The sequence below is a fragment of the Hirundo rustica genome, chromosome 1 (genome assembly GCF_015227805.2).
Source record: "Hirundo rustica isolate bHirRus1 chromosome 1, bHirRus1.pri.v3, whole genome shotgun sequence".
In the NCBI taxonomy this organism is placed as follows: Eukaryota; Metazoa; Chordata; class Aves; order Passeriformes; family Hirundinidae; genus Hirundo; species Hirundo rustica.
In genome coordinates this window covers 143419943-143439190 of record NC_053450.1, presented here as the reverse complement: position 1 = coordinate 143439190, position 19248 = coordinate 143419943, and the positions used below count along the sequence as shown (strand labels likewise).

Below are 19248 nucleotides of genomic sequence, written 5' to 3'. Positions count from 1 at the left end.
TGTCACCTGCTCTTCACTCCAGGAGTAGCTACTGCAGCACATTGTATTCAGCCTATTTTCTTGTTGTCTGAAGTCTCCCTCGTATCTCACTGAACAACATCTCCCCGATCAGATCTGACACGCCTGAAAAAATGTAAGCAGAACATTGTTCTTGCCTACAAAAAGTTCTCATGAATCACAATAAAGTACAGGCTGACTCAGAAGATGTATGAATGCCATTTATTTATTTAATTATTTATTTATTTTTGTAAAAGGGAAAATATCAGACTCTAAGACAGATACGAACATTGTATTCTCCTCTCCTTATTTCTCTTCAAGTTTCACAGCACTGGATTTTTGTTCATAATTTGTGCTTTTCAGGCTTGCTGAAGTACAAATCAGCCCCGTACTTGGATGTCCCATCATGTTGCTCAGTTCTAGACCACGTGGCATATGAGAGAAAAGGACAGAATGAGCAAAAAAAAAAAACCACTAAATTTTCTTTTACTTTTATTTGGAATTTTTTAGGGGAAAGCTGCACATAGTAAGACACAACTCTGCCGCACTGTGTTTACTAAATGGCCTGTAAACATACTCTTTCTTCCAGCTCCTATTTATCCTGTCCTCAAAAAGTTCCACAGTTTCTAGTTTCATGGTGGTGTTCAACATATTGTCCATGCAAAATTCCCTGTGTCTTGCAGCTAACCAGCATTTGCTTAGGCAGTCTCTGCACAAAGCTCTGTGGCCTGTGATAGGAAGGAGATCAGCCTAGCCAGCCCTTCTGGGTTTAATCCATGAAATTACTGCCTTCAGTCAAGGCTTCATTCTAACAAGATTATTTGAACAATTTCCATGGACCAAGTTCTTCTTTTCAAACATTTTTATAAAAGCACCATTCAGTGACCTATCCAATGCAGTCAATGCCACACTAAAATTTACTAGAGAACATTCAGTGGGAATTAAAAAGCAATTTTTTTTCAATCTTATCAACTAAATATCTCTATTTTTACATAAACAAATATAGCATGTTAAATCCAAGATTTCAAGATTTCATGTGGCATTTTTATTTCCAGGAGAAAATAAAAAAATAAATAAAAAATTACTCATTTTGAACTAAAATGCCCTGTAGTTACCATTACCTGGTTTGGTGGGATCCAAATGCAAAGCCTCAGATGCACAGAAGAATTAAGCTATGTTAGAAGGGCCAGCGCCAAACCTAAATGTTTGAATAAAAGAGGCATGAGTACCTGTGGCGACAAAGATCTGTAGTGACAAAGAGCAGTCACAAAGTGACTAGATTTCACAAGTTAAATCTTGTAAATCTGTAACTTTGTAAAAAGTTACAATATCTGTACCATTCTTGCCAGCTTTATATTACGGTGTTTTTTGATGACCAGATATGTGTTTTGAAATCCCAGGAAAAAATAAAGAAGAAAAAAAAAAAAAAAGTGCTCTAAAGTATTCTGCATTGCTATAGCAAAGTTCAGCTTTTCAGGAAAAGCAGCTGCTGAATTTTCTGGAATAAACACACAAACCATTTTAAAGACTTGATTCCTTCATCACAGGACTTCTAGGGACTTCAGGGAAGTCTCCAAGTATGAGGAACACACAATGGGCTCTGATTCCACAGTCTTGAGCTAACCAGGCTGCTTTTCAGTCACATAAAGCAAAGCAGCCTCCTCACAGCTGCGCTGTTCTATATACCTGAAAGACAATTTTAAAAATTATCATGGTCTTACTGGGGAATTTGGATACGCAGTCATTAATAAATTGCCATAAAGTTCCATATTACCAGTTCTGTCATTACTGAACAGCTTCAAGACACACAGTATCTTTGTGCTGCCTCTCTTTTTCTCGCTGTAAGAAAACAAGAGCATATGAATGACAGCAAAAATGGAGCCAAATGTACTGTTGAGAAACTTGGTATTCTCTTATTTCTAGGAGAGTTATAGTGTAATTCTAAACTGCAGCGTTCAGCATGTCTCCTGAGCTTCCTCGCTGAAATATAGCAATGGAAATTTTACAGCATCTGTGTTGCTTTTGGAAGCCATCGCCTCACATCTGCTGTCTCTGCAGCGCAGAGTTTAAGTTCAGCATAAAAAGGTACTTTGTAAGAGGCAAGAGGAATCCTGACAGAGCGGTAATTTACAGACTCGCCCGGCTTCCCTGACTAGACTCACTCAGTTTTACATTCTGTAGGGATTTTTAAATAAGGTGCGCTTCAAGCAGCCACCAGCAAAAGAATCGCTTCTTAAAATGGGGCATCGCATCCAGGACTGGGGACTTTTTAAACCTCTATCAGTCACTGAGTCCTGTGCCAGACGTGTTCTTCACCGGGCATTGTTCGATCTCGTAACACTTCTCACAACTGTATTAACTAAATTAGCGCTGGAATAACCACCTGCTACTTTTGGGAAAGTTCTGGTTTCGGTCAGGAACAGCAGGGCGCGTGTAACAGCGGGGCCGATGCCGCAGTCCGAGCGCGGCCCCCGGGAGCTTCCCAGTCCCGTGCGACCCGGGGTCGGGAGCGGCGCTCGGTCAATTGCAAATCAATTGTGATTACACAGCGGGCGAGTTTATGGCCCCATCATCGCCCATTTCCTCCTAACGGGGTAATCCGCGCGTTCGCTCACGCGGCGACAGACCCGGCGACGGGAGCCCGTCGGCTCAGCCAACAACCCGGGGGATTGTTCCTCGTTTGGCCTCACGCGTTCCATTTCCTCCTCGGGCGCCCCGCACCGCCCCCCGGGGCGGACTCGCTCCCCCCCGCCCCCCGGCCGCGCTTCTCTCCGTGTGACTCCCCGCGAATCACACGATTCCCGCCGCCGGGCCCCGCCGCGTTCCCGCGGTTCCGGTGATTAGGGCCGCAGCGGGAGCGCCGCGCGAGCGCCGGGCGCGGCAGCGCCTCAATTAACAAACAAACCCGTCCCGGGAGCGCGACAACCCCCCGGGCCGGCCCCGCCGCGCTCGCAGCCCGCGCCCGCCGCCGCCGCTCCCCTTAAGGTGGTCCGGCTACGGCGGGGCCGCCGGAACTCCCGCCCGCCGCGGGCGGAGAAAAGCGGGGACTCCTCTCGCGGCCCCCGGGAGTGGAGAGCGGGGCAGTCCTGCGGGGCGGCGGCGGTGGCCGAGCGGCCATCCGGCCGCGGATGGTTCCTCCGCCGGCCCGGGCGGGACCCGCCGCCCTGGGCCGCTGCCGGCGGCTCCTCGGCGAGTCACCGCCGCGGCGCCGGGCCGGCGCTGGGGAGCCGCGTCCGTGCCGGGTCCGGCCTCCCGGCGCTGCCCCCGGGCCGCGGGTCAGGGACCGGCTGCGGCCGCGGTGCGCGCCCAGAGCCGGCGAGAACTACGCTTGTGTCCTTGCCCGGCTGCGAACCGAGCATCCACCTGCCGGGGCGCGGAGCTGCTCCCCGCCGGCCCACCGGGAGCTCCCGGCGCCGGCCGGGGAGCACGCACGGCACCGCCTGAGCGCTCCCGCTGAGCCCCGCGACCCGCGGCTGTCCGCGCCTCGGGGATGCCCGCGTCTCCCGTCACAGCCGCGGCCCCGACCCCGGGCAGAGCGGCCAGCGCTGGGCCCGGGGCGCGGGCAGCCGGGGCGGCGGGGGCAGGTGTCGGCTGCGGTGCTGCCGGGACCCCCGGCTTCGCCGCGATCCCCCCCCGTCACCAGCACGCGCAAGGGGCAGGACGGCGGGGACGGGTCAGCGCGCACACGGGCACGGGCGGCGAATCCCGCGGGCAGCGGAGAGGTGATAGGAAACCCCTTCCGAGACCGCCCCGCACGGTGTTAAACTGATGCTGCGGTGCCTGTGACTCGGCCTGGAGCCCCTGTACGGGGACAAAGGTCCCCTGCCCAGCTCGGGCCGGTGCCTGGCTGCTGCAGCCCGCGCACCGCGGAGCAGAACCGCGCGTCTCCGCACGGGCAGGGGCCGAACAAACACCGCCACGTCCCCGCAGCGGCTGCGACCCAACCAACACCGCCGCGGCCCGGGACCGGCTCCACCTTAACGAGCCCCGGGTCCCGCCCCCCGCGGCCCGCCCGGGCGCTGCCGATAGGCGGGCGGAGCGGCGGGGGCGGGGCCTGGCGGCGCTCGCTATAAATATTCATGAGAGCGCGGCGGCCGGAGCGCCGCTGCCGGGGCCGGAGAGCGAGAAGTTGGCGGAGGCGCTGCCGCGCTCGACCCGCGGCTCAGGTGGCGCGATCGCGGCCGGGTGCGCCCGGCAGCCGGAGAGGGACCCAGCGCAGGGCGAGGGCCGGCGGCTGGCGGTCACCCGCGGAGCCGTGCGCTCGGGCGGGCGGCAGAAGGAGCCGCTCCGGCCGCCCCAGCTCCGGCCCCGCCGTTTGCCCGCCCGCTCGGGGCGGTGGGAGCCCGGCACCGCCTGGTCCCCGGGACGCCTCAGCCTTCTTCACCGCGCCGCCCGAGGGCTGACGGCGAAACTTCTCTGCCGCCGCCAGCCCGTGCCCCGCCGGCGCTGGAGCAGCGGCGAGAGGAGCCGCGCCTCCCCCTGCGAAACCGACCCCGCGGGGAGCGATGCGACGGCGGCTGAGGGGCCTCCCGTGAGCCGACCCCCATCCTCCGGCGCCGAGTGGGGGCTCCCCCTCACCGGGTGCCCGCGGACGACGGAGTCCCGCGGGGGCTGCGAGACCTCTCACCTGCGACCGGCACGGAGGGGGCCGCCCTCCGCCCCTCCGGGGGTAGCCGGGGCGGGGGGGTGCTGTGGCGCCGTGCTCCCCGCGGCTGCTGAGCGGGACGGGAGAGGAGCCGGGGCCGCCGCCCGCGCGCCGCCGAGCATGGAGTGGAGTTACCTGTTGGAAATCACCTCGCTGCTCGCCGCCCTGTCCCTGCTGCAGCGCGCCGGCTGCGCCGCCGCCTCGGCCGCCGCCGCCGCGTCCTCCTCCTCCTCGGCAAAGGAGCTGTCGTGCCAGGAGATCACCGTGCCCCTCTGCAAAGGCATCGGCTACAACTACACCTACATGCCCAACCAGTTCAACCACGACACGCAGGACGAGGCCGGGCTGGAGGTGCACCAGTTCTGGCCGCTGGTGGAGATCCAGTGCTCCAGCGACCTGCGCTTCTTCCTCTGCAGCATGTACACCCCCATCTGCCTGGAGGACTACAAGAAGCCGCTGCCGCCCTGCCGCAGCGTCTGCGAGCGGGCCAAGGCCGGCTGCGCCCCGCTCATGCGCCAGTACGGCTTCGCCTGGCCCGACAGGATGCGCTGCGACCGCCTCCCCGAGCAGGGCAGCCCGGACACGCTCTGCATGGACTACAACCGCACGGACCTCACCACGGCCGCGCCGCCGCCCGCCAAGCCCCCGCTCCGCGGCTCCAAGCCCGGCAGCCCCGCCAAGGCGCCCCCCGCCGCCGCCCCGCCGGCCGAGGCCCCGCGCAAGCCGCGGCCGCCGCCGCCCTGCGAGCCGGGCTGCCAGTGCCGGGCGCCCATGGTGTCGGTGTCCAGCGAGCGGCACCCGCTCTACAACCGCGTCAAGACGGGGCAGATCGCCAACTGCGCCCTGCCCTGCCACAACCCCTACTTCAGCCCCGACGAGCGCGCTTTCACCGCCTTCTGGATCGGGCTCTGGTCCGTCCTCTGCTTCCTCTCCACCTTCGCCACCGTCTCCACCTTCCTCATCGACATGGAGCGCTTCAAGTACCCCGAGCGCCCCATCATCTTCCTGGCCGCCTGCTACCTCTTCGTGTCCCTCGGCTACCTGGTGCGGCTGGTGGCGGGGCACGAGAAGGTGGCGTGCAGCGGCGGCGCGGGCGCGGGCGGCGCGGGGGCCGGGGCGGCGGGGGCCGGCGGCGGCGCGGCGGCGGGGGCGGCGGCGCGGGGGGGCGCGGCGCGGCGGGCGGCGCGGCCGAGCTGCAGCCGGAGCTGGCGGTGGCCGAGCACGTGCGGTACGAGAGCACCGGCCCGGCGCTGTGCACCGTGGTCTTCCTGCTCGTCTACTTCTTCGGCATGGCCAGCTCCATCTGGTGGGTCATCCTCTCCCTCACCTGGTTCTTGGCTGCGGGCATGAAGTGGGGCAACGAGGCCATCGCCGGCTACGCGCAGTATTTCCACCTGGCCGCCTGGCTGCTCCCCAGCGTCAAGTCCATCGCCGTGCTGGCGCTCAGTTCTGTGGACGGGGACCCGGTGGCTGGCATCTGCTACGTGGGCAACCAGAGCCTGGAGAACTTGCGGGGCTTCGTGCTGGCGCCGCTGCTCATCTACTTGGCCATCGGCTCCATGTTCCTGCTCGCCGGCTTCGTCTCGCTCTTCCGTATCCGCAGCGTCATCAAGCAGCAGGGTGGCCCCACCAAGACCCACAAGCTGGAGAAGCTGATGATACGCCTGGGACTCTTCACCGTGCTCTACACCGTGCCAGCTGCCAGCGTGGTCGCCTGCCTCTTCTACGAGCAGCACAATCGGCCCCGCTGGGAGGCCACGCACAACTGCCCCTGCCTGCGTGACCAGCAGCCCGACCAGGCCCGCCGCCCCGACTACGCCGTCTTCATGCTCAAGTACTTCATGTGCCTGGTGGTGGGCATCACCTCTGGTGTCTGGGTCTGGTCTGGCAAGACCCTCGAATCCTGGAGGGCCCTCTGCACTCGCTGCTGCTGGGCCAGCAAAGGTGCTGCTGTGGCAGGGAGCGCAGGGGCAGGAGCAGGTGGACAGGCAGTAATCACCACGGCGGGAGGACTTGGGGCTGGAGGTGGTGGCTCACTCTACAGCGATGTCAGCACCGGCCTGACGTGGAGATCAGGCACCGCCAGCTCTGTCTCCTATCCCAAGCAGATGCCCCTGTCTCAAGTGTGAGGAGGGGGAAAGAGGCCAAAGGTTAGGGAATGAGGGACACTGGCCTGCCTAAAATGCCCCCTCACTGTTTGGTGCCATTAATGAACCCCTAATGGTCCTTATTAGCCACAGCTTGTATAGAACAATGCAGCTGGCAGAGGCCCCAGGCTCCAACCCCTCCTCCTTTCTCCCCCATTCATATGCAGGGAGCATGTACTTCAAGGAGCCAGCTTATTATTTTGCTGGCAGAGGAGGGTAGAGGCTCACCCGTGTCTTGCAGAGGGCAAGGCGCAGCACAGCGGCTTCTGAGTCACTCTGGACTAACAGCAGCTCTTTACTCATGGGAGGGAGAGTCTTCCTCCCCCCTGTCCTGAGGTGGGAGTCTGCTGGGAACTGCAGGTTTTTGGGATGTGGATGACCAGGCAAATGCCTTACAATATTGACTGAATCAAAACATGTCTTAATTATACACCCCAGCTAAATACGGGTTTCCTACATTAAAGGATGTATTTATATAATTATTTGTTACCTTGTACAGATGTGTAAAATATGTATATATCCAAAGCTATACAGTCTGTAAATTTTTTTGTAAAAAAGTTTAGAGGCTACCCCTGTAAGAGCAAATATGAGTATTCTATTTTGTCAATAAAATGCCTTTTGATAAATGACTTTTTCAAGCTTTTCCGCTACTCCCGCCCTGGTTATTCCAGCTGCTGTATCTTTAGGTAGTTCATAAACTATGACCTGCATTCATGCTCCAGTCATTACCTGTTAAAGAAGTGAGATACGTAGATGCAAGAAAACAAGTCATTCAACAAGTTGTTCTGAAAAAGTGTTTGCCAAAACTGGGAGGTGCCTTACCATACTTCTTTCCTTTCTTGAGAGAGGACAGTGTCTTTAAACTGAGCCTTTACAAAAGAGTCATCTCCCATGGCATGTTAAGTATCCTTTAAAGATGGGTGTTATTTTAGGAATGTGCACACCCGCCTCTCATATCTGTTGTCTACACTTCTGTAAGCACCTGCCTTTCCTGGGATGCATACTGAAGTGTAAAAGGTTAATGTTTTAAATTCATAGATCATGTACTATGGTGGAACAGTGGAACAGTGAGTTGAGATTTGTTAGATCAATCTCTTCTTAACAGATTAAACTAACATCTTAACTTTTGTATATCAAATATGGTCCTTTTTCAAGACAAAAGGTATTGTTCTTCTGTCAGGAGTAAGCTAATTTATTTGAGCAGAAGGCTGTTGAATTAACAGAAGAATGCTTTGGCAATTGTTGAACTTTTTACCTGTCTGCCCAGTGGCTCAGAACATCATTCCTTTAAGAGGAGCTAAATGAATAGGGTTAATCTGTAGGGAACTTGGTTTCTTTTGAGTTTGGGAAAACTTTGATCTTTTCTCTTCACCAAACGTGATGTATAGTCTGAAGTTTCTTTCCCTGCTGCCTGGTTCCTCTTGTTGCAGACCAATTGGCCACCATGGAGCCTTAAAGTTCTTCAATTAAAGGGACATGGGACTTTTTTTTTTTTTTTTTTTTTTTTTTTTTAAGAGGAAGACTTGTAACAGTTAGTGAACACCAGAGGGAAAAGGGAGAGCAGCCTTTTAAACAGCTTTTCCCTGCATTGTTAGCCAGACTGCAGGCAGCAAGGCATGGCTCGGAGCATTATAGAAAAGAGCTATGAATGCCCTACAGGTGGTCTGCTCACATAATCTCCCCAATTTAAAACATTTTCCTTTACAGGACAATTGCATTACAAAACTCCCTTCTCTTTTGGTCCTAATTGAACCAAAGAACGACTACAAGATTTTCTTTAAAAACTGAGTGTCCAAAAAAAAATTTAATAAGTAACATTCTAATCTGTTTTCTAAATGAGAGCACTCAGAATATCAGGAGTAAAAACTTCATTAGACATTACTCCAGATATTTTTACATCTTCTGCTTATATTCTGTCAAATTAGCGATCATTTAAAAGCAATTGGTTAGGTTGTGTGCTAGCAGTGAAAAGATAGCCCCAGGTCCCTTATTAACCTGCCAATCATGATAAGAGATGGGCAGCTACTCTACTAATGACACAGATATCAGTCATGATTTGTGGGAAAAACCTTGTTTCATTGAGCACTGACTTGATTACTGGTGTCCCTTTCAAAGATCTCCCAATTTAATAGACCCCACTTCTACAAAGTTGCCAGGAACATGAAAAGGAGTAATTTAAAATGCTCCTAACTCCTTGATGGGAAGAATAATTTTAACTTCTTGAATTCAAAGGGAATTCCACTGGGATTTACGCATGGTTTACCTGTTTATGCACCAATTGACCAGCATCAGATTATTGACATAGCTGTAAGTTGAAAAGGCTGTACTATTTTTCTGTATTGCTGGAAACTTTTTTTTTTCCCAAGGTTGTTGAAACATTTAAATCAATGTGGCACTTTTTCCTGCTGTCAGGTCTTCCTGCTGGGGAAGACCCACATAGCACAATCAGTTCTGCAGATAAAAATCTTAAGTTCCTTCCCCTCCACCAGGATCTAGCAAGGAAGACAGAGGAGAGGTACAGCCACAACTCTTCTCAGAAAATTTGTTTAGATAGGTCTCTTGCAGGCTGCTGGTGCAGGTTGCTAACACTGAGATAAAAGCATTTCTTGTAAAAGAAAGAAATAGCCCTATGGCTTAACCTACTACAAAGGAGGCAAGAGGTGCTACAGGTGAACTAAAAATATGAGTCAGAGCAAGCCAGGTAAACAAGATTCCCACTTTGGAAGTGACTGAGTAATAATGCAAAGGTTAAACAAAAAAAATGAGGCAAAATTAAAATCACTAGAAACACAAACCTGGGAAAATGGAGCTAAAGAAGTGCAGATTTTTGTGAATCAGCATAAGATTTGTAGATAGGGAAAAACAATCAGAAACACCAACAGCAAGGCATTTAGGTACACCAAAAGTAAAAATTCACAGCTACAATGAACTTCACATTTTTAGGATGCCCTTTATCAAACTTGAAGGTTAAATTTGCTATGAAGATCCAGAAAGTATTGCTGAGGTGATAGAAATGATGTTAATTTTCAAGACCTGATGATAAACTGCCTTCTCCATAAATTTACCAGAGAGCTATTGAAAACAGCCCAAGGAGACCCGTGGCCCAAGCCCTTGCCTGCAGAGCAGGAGTGCCATCAGCATCCCTGCTGGCACAGGCTCATCCATGGGCAGGGACAGCACCCACACACGCTGGCTCCGGAGAGCCGAGGGAAAGCTTTACTGCCACTGATGTGGCCCATGGCACAACTTGTATGGCAGCATTGGGGGGCTGGATAAAGGCAACTGAGAGCCTCCCACAGAAAGGCCAAACTGCTCTGTTCAGGAGAGTGACCAAATTAGCAGGAAAACAGGGTTTGGGGGATTTTTTTCTTCTTCTTTAATAAGCAAGATACCTTTAGAGAGCTCTTTTTTTTTTTTTTTTTTTTTTTTTTTTTTTTTTTTTTTTTTTTTTTTTTTTTTTTTTTTTTTTTTCTTTCCCCCAGGACCCTTCCTTGTTTGCATGCTCCTGCTTCAGAAAGGAAGTCTTGCAGTTCTGCTGCAAAAACTGAAAAATGCTGCAGCCTCACAGAGAGCTAGCCTAGCTTCTAGTGTGCCTCTTCAAAGGAGGCAGAGCAATGCAAGTGTGCTGCAGATCCTCAGCAGAAACATCACACATCCCCTGGGCCCTGCTGCTCAGTTCCTGGGAGCTAGCTGGAAGTGTGCTCCAAGGTTTCCCTGGTGCAGAAGAAGCTTCCCTGAAGCTTTTATAATCAACCATTTGGTTGGGAAGGGGCTTTGAGAAAGGGAAGAATTAGGAAATTCTTGTATATTGTAGTAATACAAACATGGCCAGGCTTTCTGGGAAGGCTAGGAATGCTAAGACTGGCACACAAGGAGTCTTTTCTCCTTTCTTACACAATATTTAATTGTGTATTGGGGTGCTCACCCATTAAACACTTCTTCAAATGTCCTAAAAGCTGTCCCAGGTGGGGCAGAAAAACTGGAGGCAGGGTGCCTCAGTGCACACACTACCCACAGTGTTCTTCACCCCAGCTTCAGAGCCTGGGCTTTTTGCAGGTTCCCTTAGGAGGACACATCTCCAGAGACCTGAAAGCATCTCACAGAAGAAAGCAGCAACAGTTTTTTACAAGAGGAATTCACTATTGGGAGATAAGGCAGAATGCCCAAATTTAAAAAGGAATCACTAGCTGGGAAAGAAAGATCTTGGGAGAATCCCAGTTCTACTTTGAAATATGAAAATTCAATACAAGACAACTTCTTGATCCCAGTGACTGTGCTCAACACACTCATGTCACAAGCACTACATGCAGTGCAAAAGCCAAACCTAGCCTGCACAGTAAGGTAATCCTTTTAACCAATAAAAACATGACATTTTACATGGGATAGACAGCCCCCCTAATGCGAGGGAAGAGAGAACTAGCGATAATGTATGTTGCAAAATGACAAAAGATGCTCCTGGAGTGAAAACTCACCTGCAGTCAAGATCGTGCTGGAGAAAAGCCCAGTGTGGACCAGTCAAACCAGCTTGTGGAATCACAGCAATCTCCAAAGTGCCTGTTACAACCTGCCTGTAGCATGCCCTGCTCCTGCACCCCATTCCAGAGCCACGCCGCCTGTGTTTCTCCAGGCACACACTTCCACTCCCACACACCATGGTCACTGCAGCTTCTGGCCCAACAGGGAAAGGAGTGATGAGCGATTTCTCTCCATTACCCTTCCTGGCTATGTTCACTCTCTTTTTGTCCTGCATACTAAAACTGGATGGTATGGAAAAGATAGCACAACTCTTCCTAGAATTAAAGCGTCACCCTGAAAACAATAGGATGAGACTAAGAAGAATAAAGAAATCTGAAAATGTCGGCCCAAAGAAAAGAACATTACACAAGGCAGACTCCCAACATGTGGTCATGATGAGTTCTAGGCAGCCTTTAAGAGAACTCAATTAGAAATCTTCAGACAGCTCTGTTTAGGTAAGCTTTTATAACTGCCCATCATTACTGTAATCAGGTATATGAATTTCACTAGTTCAGCAGAAAGGATCACACATCATAAATGCTATGGCAGTATGGAAATAACTAGTGTCTGGTATTAAAATGTGGAGCAATAAGCTGAGGTGACTAAGGATAGTCAAATCACCTCAGAAACTAGTACCTAAGGTCAAATGCTGAACCAAGCTTTTTGGAGGCTGACATAACACTTCTTCATTCCTACTAGTCCCTTATCTCTGATCTCAAAACACTTTACATTCACTTGTGAACTTATAGTCATATTTCTTCATGTGAGGCAGAAATTTCAGTAATAACACCCAGGCTAGTGACACTTTAATGTAAGTCTAGGAGAAAAACCTGGATTTCCTGACTGTGCTGTGTGTCCTCAGCACAGCTGCATTTAATGAGCCCTTTCTCACTCCCGTGCCCGCAGCAGCCCCAGGGCCACAGCCCCGTGCCCTGTGTCCGGGTCTGCCGGGCTCGCTCCGCACCAGCCCCGGGCGGCTGCCCGAGCCCCGTGGATGCCGCAGGGCCGAGGGGAAATCGGCTCGTACACGACCGGAGGAGAATTACCCCTTGCTCCCGTTCCCTACGGCGGGCAGGTGTGGAAAAGAAGGTTCGCAGCAGTTCCGGAGCTGCACCGGGCAAGGAAGGCGGCGGCTGCGGGGCCTCAGCGCCGCCATCCCGCAGTGCCCTCCGCTGGGGACACCGGGAATTCCAGCGGCTTCCAGCGCTCCTGCCCCCGGGCTGCCCGCTGTGCCCTCCGCTGGGGACACCGGGAATTCCAGCGGCTTCCAGCGCTCCTGCCCCCCGGCTGCCCGCTGTGCCCTCCGCTGGGGACACCGGGAATTCCAGCGGCTTCCAGCGCTCCTGCCCCCCGGGCTGCCCGCTGTGCCCTCCGCTGGGGACACCGGGAATTCCAGCGGCTTCCAGCGCTCCTGCCCCCCGGGCTGCCCGCTGTGCCCTCCGCTGGGGACACCGGGAATTCCAGCGGCTTCCAGCGCTCCTGCCCCCGGGCTGCCCGCTGTGCCCTCCGCTGGGGACACCGGGAATTCCAGCGGCTTCCAGCGCTCCTGCCCCCCGGGCTGCCCGCTGTGCCCTCCGCTGGGGACACCGGGAATTCCAGCGGCTTCCAGCGCTCCTGCCCCCCGGCTGCCCGCTGTGCCCTCCGCTGGGGACACCGGGAATTCCAGCGGCTTCCAGCGCTCCTGCCCCCCGGGCTGCCCGCTGTGCCCTCCGCTGGGGACACCGGGAATTCCAGCGGCTTCCAGCGCTCCTGCCCCCCGGGCTGCCCGCTGTGCCCTCCGCTGGGGACACCGGGAATTCCAGCGGCTTCCAGCGCTCCTGCCCCCGGGCTGCCCGCTGTGCCCTCCGCTGGGGACACCGGGAATTCCAGCGGCTTCCAGCGCTCCTGCCCCTCGGGCTGCCTCCCCTCCCCTCCCGGGGCTTCTCCTCCCCGCGGGGCCCTGGAGGGGAGATGGCAGCTCCCCGCTCCCCTGCGCGCACCGCTGCCGGCACACTCCGGCCAGGGCTGCAGCAAGCAGGGTAGAATAAAGAGCCGAGATGCTCTTCCTTAAAATCCGGCTTTCCAAGAAAATTGAAATCTAGTCAGACAGATGTGACCACATTCCTGTAGATGCCCAATGTATTATAAAGGAGAAAGCTGGGCTTTTTCTCTTGAACACTATCTGACTTCTTTAATATGTTGCATTTAAAAAGGAGTTCTTATCCCATCAGTTTTGCCTTATGTGTGACTTGTTAGATGCTTTCAGGTATGCATTAATTGCATTAGTTAGAAGTCCTTTCTTCCAAACATCTGTCATTTACCATTTTATGTGGCATTCTTCACAAAGAAGACTTGGTGTCAAATTATTTTTTTTCTACTTGACTTTTTTCCAAAAATAAACTTACAACCAGAATGTCCCGTTTTCACATCTTCTGAAATTAGAAAGAATCGTTTTCATGCTATGAACAGACTTGATTCAAAATGTGTTTGAGACGTGATACCTTCATCATTTCTCAGTGGTGGAAATCTAAATGCTCTCTTTCAATGTAAATCAGAAAATGGAGCCATCTGGCTTAGGAAACAAATCACTTGCTTTGGCTTTCTGTCCAGATGTAGGGAGAGAACAGAATTAAATCTGACTTTTAGGAAAGGAAAAGGAAATGCTTCCCGTGCAGACCACGCAGCTTTGGGCACCGTGTGTTCTGTGCGTTGCTGCCATCCGGAGCTGCAGCCACTCCGCAGGGAGATGCACCACTTTCTCTCTCCAGACCTGTGGGGTGGAAAGCACATTTATCACTCTGGGTTTAAAACTGAAGTTACTTTCTTGCAAAACTCTAGGGAGGAAATATTTTGCTATAACAAGTTCTAAAATCTTCATTTGCCAGGACACAGAGCAGGGCATTAGGAACAGCCAGATCAGGAAACCACGGAGACCCACACGGAGCTTCACTGCTGCCATCCTCGAGCTCATTAGTGTACAAGAATTGTGTGTGTTGTTTTTAGCAGCTAAAGAGTTATTTATGGCTTCTATGTTCTCAAGCCAAAGTGAGTGAGGGGTGCAACCAGGGCAAACGCATCAGAGCAATGCAAATCACTGACAAGGCATCATGAATACAAGCTGAGCAGAATTTAAATACAATCCATGAATGAGAGGAAAGATTTGCATGAGGGAAAGAATCATTAGAATCTGATTTAACAAGCAGTACATAAAATGGGCCTTTGCAGCTTAAAATGAAGCAAAGCACATTCACGTTATACATTCTTAATGAAAAAAAAATAAAAAGCAAAATCACAAAAAACCTAATTTATTAGTAGAGCTTGGAATAGAAATGGTTTTCACAGAATACCTTTAGATCCTGATTCAGAAACTTGTGCTTGATTGCTTTCTTGAATAGAAGTGGATCATAAGCATGTAGGGTGGTAAGGACTATTTAAGTGCATGCCAAAGTCCTATTGATTTCAGTGAGATTTTATAAGATACTTAAAGTAAGCATGTGCATAAATGTTTTCCTGAACAACGATGCTTTTCTGAATTAGGGTTTAACCCATGAATTTACACAGTGCTTTCAAACATAATCCCTTCTGGGAAAATTGGACAGATTGGAATATATATTTTAATTGTGTATTTCTATGTGTCTTAAAATAAGTTAATGGAAAATTATTCTGGATAGAATTTTCTGTAAAGTTCAAAAGCCAACAGTGAACAATCTGTGGAAGCTGAAAGTAAATAATGTGCATACAGAAACTTTTATAGATGGTCTGTTGATTTCATCTCAACTAAATTATGGAAAGTTTTGAATATAAGGTGTTACATAGATAATTTCAGTCTCTTGGGAGGAAAGGGATAAGTTGTTTTACATTAAGTGATATTATATTTGGTCTTTGAGAGCATCGCTTTTAAGAAACACCTGCCACTTTTTGTTTCCAGTCAGTGGTCACTAATATTGGGCAGAAAAAAACTACTCATGTAATGATTCCTAAAATAAAATATGTCCACTCTAGGTGTCTTGTATTTTGAGGTAATGGCTGAAGTGGCAGATTCTGATGCAATTGTGCTTTCCTGATACTAAGAGATCATCTGTCTGTCAACACTGGACAAACTTTTTGTTTTAATAGAAGCAATGTTCCACTGTATATTTTCATTTCCTACCGTATTCATCTGGAAATACTTCTTTTATGTACTTCTCTCAACTAAGTCTTTAGCAACAACACACATGAGAATTCAGAGCTCAGTGTATGACCACATGGCCATATTGACCGTACTTGTGAAAATCAGACTCTGGTGTTAATCTTTCTTTTGGCATTTTAGAAGATTTTGGAGTGTTGTGGTGGTGGCTTGCAAGATGTCTTTTTGAAATCTCTGAATGTGTGATTTTTGTCTTTTGTGCTCTCTTTCTAAATAATTCTACTGTGAAAATGTTTGGCATCATAGGCTATTTCAGGTCAGCAGCAATACTATTCTCCCGGCTTAGTTTTCTGTGTCTCTTTTGTTGAATAAAAAACAGCATCACATTTGTTGAAAAGTAACATCCTCTATGGTAGTACTTCTCTAGCTGCTATCACTCTAAATATTTCTCAACATTTTCATACTTTCTTCTTTTATTTTTTTTTTTCCCTCTTCCTTCATCCCCCTCCCTCCAAGTGCCATGTTCAGGTGAAGGCTGAGGTTCAGCTCAAGACTAGCATGTGTAAATACAGGTAGGTATCTCAGTATAGGGGTTTTTTTAAGGTAAGGCATTGTATGAACTCTTACTGTAGTCAGTAGTGTTAGAAATGTAGTCAGTAGGTCGTGGCAGCAGAACCTGGACTCTCAGTAACTTGTGGGTCTCAATTCAGTTGCTCAGACATGGGCTCCTGGTGATCCTGGAGACTCCTATCCAGTCTCTACCTGTCCAAACGAGCTTGAGTCTCCTGTAATTTTCTGTCATGTCTGAAAGACACAGGTGAATATCTCAGTTACCCTCTGGCAACTCTAATAACATGGGATACTTTTGTGGGCAAATCATTACAGCCCAGGTCTGGATTTGCCCAGATCTCCTCAAAGCGTAGTGGGATTACGGACACCGACCTCGCAGCTGTGCCACAAAGCAGAGGTGTCTTAACCTTGAGCTGAGCCCTCCCAAGAGAGGCTGGTGATTCTTTTTATCATCTCTGTTGCAAGATTTCAGCATTTTATTGCTGGTGGGTTTTTCAATTGCTGTTTCCTCAAGTTTTACATTTTTTGCTGGGCTCTCTCACGTCTTTGTACAAGCTGGCACAATGTATAGTTTTGATTGTTCTGTAGAGATGTTTCTTTGCCGCTTCTCTGACCTCCTTGACCCCTCAAAGGCAGTCTGTGCATTATCTCCTAAGCATTTGGAGGGGAGAGTGTTATTCTTGACAAGGCCTTTAATTGATACAATAATAAATTATTCCGTATAATCATAATTCATTGAAAAGGTGTTATTTTAATTATTTTATTGCCTCTTTTGGCAGTCCCCTCACATGATTTCTTCTACTTCTTTGTTGTATATTAACTCTTTGTTATTTAAGTTTTATTTGCTGTTGCTTAATTTCCAGAAAAAAAAAAATTTAAAAGGCTATTGTTTACTTTGGTTTTCCTCCTTTTTGAAGATTTCTTAATTTATCCAAATTTTAGGACCACTTAAAGTACATAACCACATATCCTTAAATCATGCAAGTTCCATCAGCTCCTCTAGAGAGCAGCAAATATGTTCAAATAAAATAGCAGCATGATTCAACGCAATGTTTCTTGAAACAATATCTTTGGTAACTCAGCTTGCTAAGTACTTCTAAAGAGCAAAAAACTATAAGGAATGAAGGTTTTATACCTGAGTATGGCATTTTCAGACATTGTCTGAGAACTGTTCTAGCCCTGGTATTTAATGTGGAAGCCTCCTACCCTCTCCAAGAGCCCAACACCAGCTCACCGATATCTTAGGGCTGAGGGGAGAAGGAAGGCAGCAGGGGTTCAGCCTGGGCCAGGAACCAGACTTGGATGCCCACCAGATCCGTGGGCTGTGAAGCTTCCATCTTTACACAGCACTGGCAGCCAAGAGGAAGCACTCACTCTCAGAAGAACACCCACAAGTTCTCCGTCCTCCTGTCCGTCAGTGGGCGTTTGACAGATGGGACTCTGGTTCCTGCTGTGCACTAACTGGGGCTTAAGGGAACTTGGCGCCTGACAGTGAGACACTATTCTTTTATTTTTTAAGAAAAATAGAGAAGGTAAAGTCTTCCTAGCTACTGACCTCTTCAGACTAATGCCATCATGTGTTTGGACCTAAATGCTACATAAATGTTGAAGAGAAGGACAAAGGTCCCTCTGTTCTTTGAGACCAGTCTCCACGCCCAGCTGACAGCTGCCTGCGTGAGAGCTCGCACAGCTGGCACAGTCCTGGCAAGGCAAACTCATTCTAATGGGAAAAGCCGTATAACAGAGCTTCCAAAAGCATGCTCGTGTTCTCAGACCTGTCTCTGGTAAGGTTTTCTGCCCGTAAAGCTTCTTGGTCTCTACTGACTGCCTAAAGCAGCTTTTGCAAAGGTTTTTCTCTCAGTGAAAAGCCTAGTCAATTAAGCCAACCCCAGAGCTGCAAAAGGCCCATGGCTGCAAGCAGAGCAGCTTTTCCTGTTTCCTGTTACCCACATTACATGTCAGCACCACCACCACCTGTGCTGATGGCGTTCATCTTCAAATTGCCAGGTACCGAGGTACAAATGGGAATTACCTTCCCCAAGGTCACCACCTGACCTCTGTCAGACACAACAAACTCTGGGAGACAGTTCTGGATGGACAGAAAATATCACCAGTGTAAGAGTGACTGCCAAGGCCAGGACGAAGCAAGGGAGTCCTTTCAGGAGAATGGATTTACCATGAGTTGGCATCTTCCATTGCCTCAAGGTTGCTCAGCATGATAGCATAGCATAGAGGAGGAGATGGATCAAGTCAGGCAAAGAGGGGAAAAAAAGCAAGGAAGGCTTTGTATGCAGCTGAATGCGATGTACTTTTTCCACTTTCCTGTGTCACCCTTCATAGCAGGATCCTGCCTCTTCAATAGCTGCGTGGCTTCTGCAGGTGGGCTGGATCAGTCAGATACAGCAATGCAGGCAATCTGCTAACCAAGTTCCTCCTCAGTTTTTGGAAACACACTGCCAAAGATCTTGGAAACTGTGGAAGTGGTGCTCCCAGGTGGATGGTGGAGGCTGCACCTTGCTGGTTTTTGAGGTGTGTGCTGGCAGCTGGGGCAGCCTCACGGGGTGCAGCTGGTGCCCTGGAAACACACAGCCCTCTGCACCGTGAGAGCCCGCCTGGCATCAAGGCAGAGAGAACATAAAGGCACTGGCAGAATGGGAAGTTGCTGGCACTTCCCAGCACTTCCTCTTTACAAACTAATCCCTGCAAAAACTAACATGGACCCTAACCTGGAAATTCCAGGGAACACTCCACTAAGAGAGCTCAGTGCTCAGGATGGGGGGTGAGCTCTTGTCAGGGGCTGACTGAGGCACCCACGCCCTCATGATGTGCTTTGTATAGTCCATATCTGAGGAAGATCCTGATGATTCTCCAGCCCAAATAAATTTACCCATAGTTAACTGTGCAGCCACCACTTGTGCTCACAATTGTATTAAACTGTTGCCCTTAGCTTTGCAACATTTTCTTAATGTAACCCTAAAGCGTGGATTGGTTTCAAGTGATCTACTAAATTCTCATTTATCAACAGAAGTGCTCGGCGTTGGAGGTGTTCAGTCTGTGCTGGCAGGGCCTGCAGGCTGCCTGGGGGATGCAGGGAGCAGCTCTGTAGGGACTGGAGAGACAGGAAAGTTGTATTTTGGTGCCCCAGCTGAACTATTCTAATGATGTCAGCACATACTCCAAAGGCAGGGCAGAATTTGTGTAGAATTTGGTGTCAGGAGCAGTATGGGACTATATTTCAGCTGACCTGGTGCCCAGGCTCTAGTGGGCTG

The 19248-nt window shown here is 50.5% G+C and overlaps 2 protein-coding genes and 1 long non-coding RNA gene across 3 annotated transcripts in view; 2 read left to right on the top strand and 1 right to left on the bottom strand.

Annotated features, from left to right (window-relative positions):
• LOC120763891 (uncharacterized) overlaps positions 1 to 2693 on the bottom strand; it is an 83815-nt gene extending 81122 nt beyond the window's left edge. Inside the window, exons 1-3 of the long non-coding RNA XR_005704144.2 lie at positions 1772 to 2693; positions 1515 to 1683; positions 1119 to 1195 (exon numbers count right to left, since the gene is read on the bottom strand). This is a non-coding gene — a long non-coding RNA (uncharacterized LOC120763891). The remainder of the gene's footprint in view (positions 1 to 1118; positions 1196 to 1514; positions 1684 to 1771) is intronic.
• A 1751-nt stretch (positions 2694 to 4444) lies between these two features.
• Positions 4445 to 7835, top strand: FZD8 (frizzled class receptor 8). Its single transcript, XM_040081709.2, is given in 2 exon segments — positions 4445 to 5788; positions 5791 to 7835. Coding segments are annotated over 2 exon segments (2007 nt in total). The 5' UTR covers positions 4445 to 4762; the 3' UTR covers positions 6772 to 7835.
• A 4345-nt stretch (positions 7836 to 12180) lies between these two features.
• LOC120752080 (nascent polypeptide-associated complex subunit alpha, muscle-specific form-like) lies at positions 12181 to 13326 on the top strand. The gene has a single exon (XM_040062771.1). The coding sequence runs from the start codon at positions 12181 to 12183 to the stop codon at positions 13324 to 13326; it is 1146 nt and encodes a 381-aa protein (XP_039918705.1).
• The last annotated feature ends 5922 nt before the right edge of the window (positions 13327 to 19248 follow it).

Bases quoted from the DNA above. Each gene is read 5' to 3' on its own strand.
- LOC120752080 (XM_040062771.1), top strand. From the start codon at position 12,181: ATGAGCCCTTTCTCACTCCCGTGCCCGCAGCAGCCCCAGGGCCACAGC.